This window comes from Diabrotica virgifera, chromosome 1, assembly GCF_917563875.1.
Source record: "Diabrotica virgifera virgifera chromosome 1, PGI_DIABVI_V3a".
Lineage (NCBI taxonomy): Eukaryota > Metazoa > Arthropoda > Insecta > Coleoptera > Chrysomelidae > Diabrotica > Diabrotica virgifera.
Genome location: NC_065443.1, coordinates 225,682,179 through 225,694,132, shown reverse-complemented (window position 1 = coordinate 225,694,132; position 11,954 = coordinate 225,682,179). Strand labels below are relative to the sequence as shown.

General features: G+C 28.2%; 1 protein-coding gene across 1 annotated transcript in view; it reads left to right on the top strand.

The window, feature by feature from the left end:
* Positions 1 to 9,020, top strand: part of LOC126882661 (zinc finger protein OZF-like) — a 69,491-nt gene extending 60,471 nt beyond the window's left edge. The window contains exon 5 of the mRNA XM_050647645.1: positions 8,797 to 9,020. Within this exon, the coding sequence (XP_050503602.1) occupies positions 8,797 to 9,014 (218 nt within the window). The 3' untranslated portion in view covers positions 9,015 to 9,020. The remainder of the gene's footprint in view (positions 1 to 8,796) is intronic.
* Positions 9,021 to 11,954: the final 2,934 nt, after the last annotated feature.

The following is an 11,954-nucleotide window of genomic DNA, read 5'->3' as shown; positions in this document are numbered from 1 at the left end:
AGAGAAAACTATGGTGTTTTGGATTTTTGATGGCACAAAGATAACAATTTTTATTGATTTTAGTTAGACTAATTGTTAAATACTGTATATTTATATTTGTAGTTTCCTGAAGATGATAATAAACATTATCGAAAGCTTGGAATTATTATAAAGAGTTTTCTTTGAGATTGCTGCTACCCCAATATTTCAACCTTGTTTCCTAACTGTTCAGCAAAGATTATATACCTGTTAACTACAGAGACAATGGGGTTTTACCAGAACATCGGTATTGAATTTGGTGACATTGCAGTCCAGAAATTGAAGTCTTGGTCAAAAAGTAAAATAAAATTGGCAAATGAATACAACAGAAGATGTTTCCTTTTAAAATGCCGAACAACGGGCACACTTCCACCTCACATTAGACATAGTACGAAACCGATCCTCTCACTGATCCATAGACAAAATACCTACACTGAGGAATCTATAAGATTATGTAATAAAATGGGATCTAAGGTTCTAAATATTGAAATTAAATCTAACCATAAACTTATTAATAAATTAGAATCAGATTTAACAAAATTTAAAATAGACATTATTAACTTAACATCAGAATTAATTTTTTTAAATTTCCAATCAAAACAACAACGAGTATATAACCGTAAATTTCACATAATTAAAAATAATAATTTAAAAAAATTTGATAAGCTATATAAAGATAATGTTGATACTTTGTTAAATATTAAACCAAACTGGATAAAAAATCTAACAGAGGTTGTGATACCAGATGATATTTTTCGTTTTTTGGCTCTTGGCCCCAAATTTAGTATTGAACCTATACTAGGAATACACATTCCTATTAAAAAAATGTTATCTTGTATCGACAACATCACCTCGTCTATATCTGATACACTTGTAAGGAATGTACTGATAGCTAAATCTACAAACGTAATTACTAATCAAATTCACAATTATGGGAGGTACCAAAGTAACGCATCTGTCTTTTACCATAAACTACTAGTTAAAACTAAATATTTTCTGAAAAATAATCCTAATATTGTTGTTACAAAATCTGATAAAGGTAATATAACAGTAATTTTGTATAAAGAACAATATTTAGAATTATCTTCAAATATACTAAATAATAGAGAAGCCTATTCTATGTTATCAAAGGACCCTACTTCTTCTATTCAACAAAAATGTAATAAATTAATAAAATCACTAGTAGATACAAACCAAATAGATCCTAATACAAAAAAGAAACTTATGTGTTATAGTGGTATTTCACCAAAATTTTATGCTCTTCCTAAAATACATAAACCTACACTATCAGTACGTCCTATAGTAGCTTGTATTAATGCTCCTACACAGTTTTTGGCTTCTTTTTTAACTGATATATTGACTAAAGCTTATGACACTAATAATGATTACTACATAAAAGATTCTTTTGAAATTGCTAACAAATTCAACAACTTTAAACTTCCACCTAATTATGTTATTGCAAGCTTGGATGTTGTTTCCCTTTTTAGTAATGTTTACTTAGATGCAGCTCTAAGAGCTATTAATAAAAAATGGTCTTCTATTCGTAATTTCTGTAACATTGAGAAAGACACCTTCTTAAATTTAATTAGCTTTTTATTTAATAACACATATTTTTCTTTTAATAATCAATATTATTCTCAAAAATTTGGTACTCCTATGGGAGCGACAATTTCACCTATTATTGCATGTTATGTGATGGACGATTTGTTGGACGTAGTAATACCAGTACTACCTTTTGACCTTTGTTTTATTAAGAAATATGTTGATGACATAATACTTAGCCTACCTTCCAATGCCTTGGATGAAATCTTGTTCATCTTCAACAGTTATGATCCTTACATTCAATTTACCTTAGAAAGAGAAGATGAAAATGGTACTCTACCTTTCTTAGATACTAAATTTATTCGTAATACTACTACAAACACCTTAATGATTGACTGGTACCAAAAACCAATAAGCTCAGGCAGGTATATGAATTACTGGTCTTACCATAAATTTTCTCAAAAAGTTAATTTAATAAAACAAATGAAATCAAGGGTTTTAAAAATATCAGACAACTCATTTCATAATACAAATCTAAGAATATTATATAATATATTCATTGACAATTCCTATCCAAAAACCCTTATAAAGAAATTACTTTTTAATACATCTGACATCTCATACACAAATAATAATATTATTAACAACCAAAATTTAAATAATCTTACTAATGTTGCAGAAAACCAGGAACCCATTAACTTTAAATATTTTTCACTCCCTTACATTAAGAACATCACACCAAAGCTAAGCAGAATCTTTAATCAAATTAGTGGCATAAAAATAGCTAATAGTATCACATTATCTATTAACTCAATTTTTACTAGACTGAAAGATAAAACTCCTGCATTGTCTTGTTCAAATGTAGTTTATAATATACCATGTCGTAGTTGTAATATGAGCTATATAGGTATCACCTCGAGAACTTTATCATCTCGAATAATTTCACATAAAAGTGATTCTAGACTACATCCTGAACGTTGTGCTTTAGCAGAACATGTTTCCAAAGAGGGTCATGTAATGGATTATCAACATACTAAAGTACTAGCTTCTGAGAACTCATATAAAAAAAGACTTTTTTTGGAAATGGCTTTTATCTTTCAAGAAGAAAATTCGATAAACAAAAAATCAGATGTAAGACATCTCAGTGAAATTTATTCTTATTTGCTCACTTTAGACAAAAATAACCAATTTAAATTTAATAATTCAGATTCTTCTTTAATTTGATACATAATTTGTAGATTTTTTCAGTATACTACATAATAATAAAAGACAAGGACTATGAAACAATTTTGCATTTATTAAAACTTTTATATTATCATTTCGCTCTTTTCCTATTTCAAAATTATTAGAAATTTATAACAAAATTGTAATTGGTTCAGTGAATGTGACGTTTCCGTATGAATTCAAAGAAAAATGAATAAACATCCATAACATTTTGTTAGACATTTTGTAAAATGCCAATTAGACATACATAATTTTTTAAAAAATATTTTAGCTTTTATCGCTTTATACTCAGATTTTTATAAGTTTTTATATAGTTTTTACTTTAATTTATATTATTTACTATTTACCAAGACAAAATTTCATTGTTATGTCAGTATTTAACAACTAGGCTCTACATCCTCAAATAATGTAAGTACCAAAACATATAAATAATTTTTTAGTAAGGTTGTTCTGTGATATGCGGTGTTTATAGTGAGAGTATTAGCTCTGCATTTCTCAGAGCAATATTTTTTTATTTTTGTGTTTCTGGGGATCCTAGACACCTAGTTTAGTGAGAGAAAACTATGGTGTTTTGGATTTTTGATGGCACAAAGATAACAATTTTTATTGATTTTAGTTAGACTAATTGTTAAATACTGTATATTTATATTTGTAGTTTCCTGAAGATGATAATAAACATTATCGAAAGCTTGGAATTATTATAAAGAGTTTTCTTTGAGATTGTTGCTACCCCAATATTTCAACCTTGTTTCCTAACTGTTCAGCAAAGATTATATACCTGTTAACTACAGAGACAATGGGGTTTTACCAGAACATCGGTATTGAATTTGGTGACATTGCAGTCCAGAAATTGAAGTCTTGGTCAAAAAGTAAAATAAAATTGGCAAATGAATACAACAGAAGATGTTTCCTTTTAAAATGCCGAACAACGGGCACACTTCCACCTCACATTAGACATAGTACGAAACCGATCCTCTCACTGATCCATAGACAAAATACCTACACTGAGGAATCTATAAGATTATGTAATAAAATGGGATCTAAGGTTCTAAATATTGAAATTAAATCTAACCATAAACTTATTAATAAATTAGAATCAGATTTAACAAAATTTAAAATAGACATTATTAACTTAACATCAGAATTAATTTTTTTAAATTTCCAATCAAAACAACAACGAGTATATAACCGTAAATTTCACATAATTAAAAATAATAATTTAAAAAAATTTGATAAGCTATATAAAGATAATGTTGATACTTTGTTAAATATTCAACCAAACTGGATAAAAAATCTAACAGAGGTTGTGATACCAGATGATATTTTTCGTTTTTTGGCTCTTGGCCCCAAATTTAGTATTGAACCTATACTAGGAATACACATTCCTATTAAAAAAATGTTATCTTGTATCGACAACATCACCTCGTCTATATCTGATACACTTGTAAGGAATGTACTGATAGCTAAATCTACAAACGTAATTACTAATCAAATTCACAATTATGGGAGGTACCAAAGTAACGCATCTGTCTTTTACCATAAACTACTAGTTAAAACTAAATATTTTCTGAAAAATAATCCTAATATTGTTGTTACAAAATCTGATAAAGGTAATATAACAGTAATTTTGTATAAAGAACAATATTTAGAATTATCTTCAAATATACTAAATAATAGAGAAGCCTATTCTATGTTATCAAAGGACCCTACTTCTTCTATTCAACAAAAATGTAATAAATTAATAAAATCACTAGTAGATACAAACCAAATAGATCCTAATACAAAAAAGAAACTTATGTGTTATAGTGGTATTTCACCAAAATTTTATGCTCTTCCTAAAATACATAAACCTACACTATCAGTACGTCCTATAGTAGCTTGTATTAATGCTCCTACACAGTTTTTGGCTTCTTTTTTAACTGATATATTGACTAAAGCTTATGACACTAATAATGATTACTACATAAAAGATTCTTTTGAAATTGCTAACAAATTCAACAACTTTAAACTTCCACCTAATTATGTTATTGCAAGCTTGGATGTTGTTTCCCTTTTTAGTAATGTTTACTTAGATGCAGCTCTAAGAGCTATTAATAAAAAATGGTCTTCTATTCGTAATTTCTGTAACATTGAGAAAGACACCTTCTTAAATTTAATTAGCTTTTTATTTAATAACACATATTTTTCTTTTAATAATCAATATTATTCTCAAAAATTTGGTACTCCTATGGGAACGACAATTTCACCTATTATTGCATGTTATGTGATGGACGATTTGTTGGACGTAGTAATACCAGTACTACCTTTTGACCTTTGTTTTATTAAGAAATATGTTGATGACATAATACTTAGCCTACCTTCCAATGCCTTGGATGAAATCTTGTTCATCTTCAACAGTTATGATCCTTACATTCAATTTACCTTAGAAAGAGAAGATGAAAATGGTACTCTACCTTTCTTAGATACTAAATTTATTCGTAATACTACTACAAACACCTTAATGATTGACTGGTACCAAAAACCAATAAGCTCAGGCAGGTATATGAATTACTGGTCTTACCATAAATTTTCTCAAAAAGTTAATTTAATAAAACAAATGAAATCAAGGGTTTTAAAAATATCAGACAACTCATTTCATAATACAAATCTAAGAATATTATATAATATATTCATTGACAATTCCTATCCAAAAACCCTTATAAAGAAATTACTTTTTAATACATCTGACATCTCATACACAAATAATAATATTATTAACAACCAAAATTTAAATAATCTTACTAATGTTGCAGAAAACCAGGAACCCATTAACTTTAAATATTTTTCACTCCCTTACATTAAGAACATCACACCAAAGCTAAGCAGAATCTTTAATCAAATTAGTGGCATAAAAATAGCTAATAGTATCACATTATCTATTAACTCAATTTTTACTAGACTGAAAGATAAAACTCCTGCATTGTCTTGTTCAAATGTAGTTTATAATATACCATGTCGTAGTTGTAATATGAGCTATATAGGTATCACCTCGAGAACTTTATCATCTCGAATAATTTCACATAAAAGTGATTCTAGACTACATCCTGAACGTTGTGCTTTAGCAGAACATGTTTCCAAAGAGGGTCATGTAATGGATTATCAACATACTAAAGTACTAGCTTCTGAGAACTCATATAAAAAAAGACTTTTTTTGGAAATGGCTTTTATCTTTCAAGAAGAAAATTCGATAAACAAAAAATCAGATGTAAGACATCTCAGTGAAATTTATTCTTATTTGCTCACTTTAGACAAAAATAACCAATTTAAATTTAATAATTCAGATTCTTCTTTAATTTGATACATAATTTGTAGATTTTTTCAGTATACTACATAATAATAAAAGACAAGGACTATGAAACAATTTTGCATTTATTAAAACTTTTATATTATCATTTCGCTCTTTTCCTATTTCAAAATTATTAGAAATTTATAACAAAATTGTAATTGGTTCAGTGAATGTGACGTTTCCGTATGAATTCAAAGAAAAATGAATAAACATCCATAACATTTTGTTAGACATTTTGTAAAATGCCAATTAGACATACATAATTTTTTAAAAAATATTTTAGCTTTTATCGCTTTATACTCAGATTTTTATAAGTTTTTATATAGTTTTTACTTTAATTTATATTATTTACTATTTACCAAGACAAAATTTCATTGTTATGTCAGTATTTAACAACTAGGCTCTACATCCTCAAATAATGTAAGTACCAAAACATATAAATAATTTTTTAGTAAGGTTGTTCTGTGATATGCGGTGTTTATAGTGAGAGTATTAGCTCTGCATTTCTCAGAGCAATATTTTGTTATTTTTGTGTTTCTGGGGATCCTAGACACCTAGTTTAGTGAGAGAAAACTATGGTGTTTTGGATTTTTGATGGCACAAAGATAACAATTTTTATTGATTTTAGTTAGACTAATTGTTAAATACTGTATATTTATATTTGTAGTTTCCTGAAGATGATAATAAACATTATCGAAAGCTTGGAATTATTATAAAGAGTTTTCTTTGAGATTGCTGCTACCCCAATATTTCAACCTTGTTTTATATATATATATATATATATATATATATATATATATATATATATATATATATATATATATATATATATATATATAAAGCAGTTAGGTAATATTGACTGACACTATGTAAAATCTTGTTAATTTTGAGGTTGCAGTCATAAATTTCAGGGGGCAGGATAAGTAAAACTCTTAGTTATTATCAAGCTTTCGCAAAATTTATTTGCTTCTTCAAGATATGCTAAAAAAGTTTTAGTAAATACAATGAAATTAAGACGATAAAAAATATTGTACATAAAAAGCATAAAAACTTACAACGTGAGGTTAATCCATTAAATTTTTGGCATACATAACAAAAAAATATATATAAAATTCTTAATCTAATTCCTAATCTTCTACAATGCCTTAATTTTAGTTAATTTAAAAAGAGAAAAATAATTTGACAATTTAATTTGAAATTTAGTATGTCAGAAAGACATTTGTATCTGTTTATTATATTTTATTTTAAGTTGTTAATAACTAGTTTTTTATTATTTCTTATCTGCGTACTTATTATAGAATTTATGGATATAAGTAATTTGTAAAATATTAGTTTTAGCAATAAAGTGGCGCCAAATTTGAAAATTTAATTTTGGAATTTAGTCAGGCAATTTAGTATTTTTAACAAGACAAAAAGGCTACCTCAAAATTAACAAGATTTTATATATATATATATATATATATATATATTTTATATATTAGATATATATATATATATATATATATATATATATATATATATATATATATATATATATATATATATATTTTATATATATTTTTTGATTAGAATGTGTCTAAAGATATTCAACCTCTTGTCTTTACCGACGAGCCCAGAGAGGTTGAAGAGGGCGAAACACATTTCTAAGAACTGGTGTTTGGATCTTTGATTCTATTCGAAAAATTTTTCCCAGCCCGAAATGGTGGATGTGTGAATTGTTCGTAAGGGGATTTTTCCACATTCTCTATTTCATCTATTTTATATATATATATATATATATATATATATATATATATATATATATATATATAACAGGTATATAATCTTTGCTGAACAGTTAGGAAACAAGGTTGAAATATTGGGGTAGCAGCAATCTCAAAGAAAACTCTTTATAATAATTCCAAGCTTTCGATAATGTTTATTATCATCTTCAGGGAAAATTACTTGAGGATGTAGAGCCTAGTTGTTAAATACTGACATAACAATGAAATTTTGTCTTGGTAAATAGTAAATAATATAAATTAAAGTAAAAACTATATAAAAACTTATAAAAATCTGAGTATAAAGCGATAAAAGCTAAAATATTTTTTAAAAAATTATGTATGTCTAATTGGCATTTTACAAAATGTCTAACTTTAAATTTAAAAACTCTAATTTTAAATGTCTTTAAAGTTAGACATTTTGTAAAATTCCAATTAGACATACATAATTTTTTAAAAAATATTTTAGCTTTTATCGCTTTATACTCAGATTTTTATAAGTTTTTATATAGTTTTTACTTTAATTTATATTATTTACTATTTACCAAGACAAAATTTCATTGTTATGTCAGTATTTAACAACTAGGCTCTACATCCTCAAATAATTTTCCCTGAAGATGATAATAAACATTATCGAAAGCTTGGAATTATTATAAAGAGTTTTCTTTGAGATTGCTGCTACCCCAATATTTCAACCTTGTTATATATATATATATATATATATATATATATATATATATATATATATATATATATATATATATATATATATATATATATATATATATATATATATATATATATATATATTATATATATATATATATATATATATATATATATATATATATATAAATATATATTTATATATAAATAAATAATATATGGACTACTTTTCTTTCAAGTAATATTTTTATGTTTTTTTAGTTGAATCAGCAATGTCTGCATTACAAGCAGCAGCTAAGTTTGCTGAAATTGGAGAAGGTCTAAACAACAGGATGGATAGTATAAGTCAAAAACTGGACAGTCTAATAGAGTCGAAAAGGCAAAGCAATGCAAAACTGGACCTTCTGGTAGAGACAAGAAAAGAGACAAACACAATTTTAAAGAGCATCGCAGCTGCCTTGGAAAATCTAAAAAAATAATTTCCTCTTGCCTCTTCAATTTTCTAAACAATTGGTTGGACCTTAAGATGTTCTCTAACTGCCTCCTTTCCAATCCTGTATAACCTGTTCTGAAGCTATTTATGGCATTTATGTAATTTATTATTCTAATTTCAAAGGTAAAAGAACAAAACCACCAGAATCCAAAAAACTCCCAAATGCGAACATAAGTATGAATAGTCTATCACTTTACTACCAAAATGTGCGTGGTCTGCGTACAAAGCTAAAGGACTTATATTTGACATCCTGTTCAGCTACATATGACGTTATTTTCCTAACAGAGAGTAGGCTTGGTCCTGAAATTAAAAGTAATGAAGTTTTATGTGATTTATATACCGTATACCGTCGGGACCGTGATCATATTTCCAGCGAGAAATCAAGAGGAGGTGGAGTGTTAATAGCAGTTAGAAGTGATATCAGTTCTTGTCTAGTGGAAATTGCCAGTTCAAATGTAGAACACGTTTTTGCTGGAATTACTATTAATTGCATTAAATATGTTTTTGGCTGTCTACATTCCGCCCAGAGCTAGATTGGATCTTTATTCCAATCACATTGATACTGTAAAACTAATTATGAATAAGTATAAAGATTCTAAACTAGTATTATTTGGGGATTATAATCTACCAAATCTGATATGGGACGGTGAGACGACTGCTAAAAATATAAGTAATGATACTGAAATTTTGTTTTGTGACGAGTTCAATTTTTTAGGATTAGGTCAATATAATTATTTTAAAAACCAGTATGACTCAATTCTTGATCTGTGTTTCTCTGATACTTATTTAAATCTAAAAAAGCGGAAGCTTTAATGACGTGTGACAGGTATCATCCCTCACTTGAAGCATTAATATTATTTGATAATCAATATATCAGTTTGGAAACTAATATTTATTATAACTTTCACAAGGCGGATTATGGTGCCTTGAATAATTATTTGCTTCAGATCAATTGGATTGAGTTGTACTGTTTAGAGGATGTGAATGACATTTTAGATGCTTTTTATTCCATTATTTGGAACGCAATTGAACTTTTTGTACCAAAGATATCTGTAAAAAGATCGAATTTTCCTGTTTGGTTCTCCCAAAAAGATTGCGCATAAAAAATATAAAACTACAAATAAGTATCACCACTATGCTGAATTTAAAAATTTGAGAGATGAATGCTCATCACTCACTAAGCAGTCTTACAATGCTTACGTTTCAAAGATGGAAGTGAGAATGAATGAGAACGCTGGAGAATTTTGGAAGTTCATCAAAAATAAAACCAACGGACATGGTGCTCTCCCTGGCTCTATGTTTCTAGGTGGGGAAAGTGAGAATGACAAAACATAACATAACAGAGTTGTTTGCGAAACATTTTGGTACTGTATACAGAACTTTTAATGGTAAATCTCTGGATAACCTGGAGAGTAATGAAATTTTCTCACAACAGCTGGAGGTGGAAATTAGTAACCTCGAAGTCACTTTTGACAATTTACTGAATGTGTTGTTGTCATTAAATGTCAATAAAGGGGCTGGCCCTGATTTGATACCGAATTTGTTCCTAAGAGAAAGTGCAGTGTACTTCTGTGAACCATTAGTATATGTTCTTAATAAATCTCTCCAGACGCGAATTTTCCCGAACAGATGGAAACATTCCTTTGCGTGTTCTATTTTCAAGGCAGGAGATCATAGTGATATCAAAAATTATCGGCCAGTTTGTATTCAGTCAGCCTTATCTAAAGTATTTGAAAAAATTGTTTTGCCAAGTTTGGATAATTGTTTTAGGAACATTATTACGGACAACCAACATGGATTTGTAGGCGGACGATCTACTCTCACTAACCTCTTTTTGTATATCGATAGTATAGGTACAGCAATGGATAAGGGTTACGAGGTGCACTCTATATACACCGATTTCAGTAAGGCCTTTGACCTACTAGATCATAATGTCATAATTACAAAGCTGAGAAACTTTGGTATCACTGGTTCTTTATTAGCTTGGTTTACTTCGTATTTGCAAGGAAGAACATTGCAAGTAAGATCAGCAGGATGTGTTTCTAATGGATTTGAAGCCGTGTTAGGGGTGCGGCAGGGTTCCCATTTGGGTCCTAAGCATTTTCTGTTGTTGGTAAATGATATTGGTAGGAATTTTAAATCTGAATATCTGATATTTGCAGACGACTGAAAGATATTTAAATGCATTAGGTCAGAATCTGATTGTGAGGGTTTGCAGAGAGACTTGGATTCTTTAGTACATTGGTGCCAGGAAAATAATCTTAGATTGAATGCTTCGAAATGCTCATATATTATTTTTTCACGTAATAAGACCACCACTGATTTTAAATACAAGATTGGAGATGTGGATTTATCTAGGGTTCAGGTAATTAAGGATTTAGGTGTGTTACTGGATAGTTAGCTAAGTTTCGTGGACCATTATGATGCCACTATTGCGCGTGCTAATCGGACATTAGGGTTAGTCATCAGAATGTCATATGATTTTAATAATTTGTTTGTAATTGTGAGATTGTTTTTGAGTTATGTTCGTTCATTACTAGAGTATTGTTCAGTGATTTGGAGTCCAAGTTATGAGAATCACAAATATCGAATTGAATCGATTCAAAATAAATTGGTTAGATATCTGCGGTATAGATTATAGGTACTAGAGGAATGCAATTGAATTCCAGTCAGGTCATGCAGATGTTTCATTTGCACCGTCTAGAGGATCGCAGGCGATACTTTGACCTTAATTTCGTATTTAAGGTGTTAAATGGTATTATTGTTGCACCTAGCATTCTGGGTCGAATAGATTTTTATGTTCCAGCTAGGAATTTGAGAAGATGTCCCTTGCTATCCGCTAGATCGTGCAATACACGTCATGCAGAAAATATGCCTTTAAATTGAATTGTTTCTAGTGTAAATGAGTTTCCAAATATATACTTTA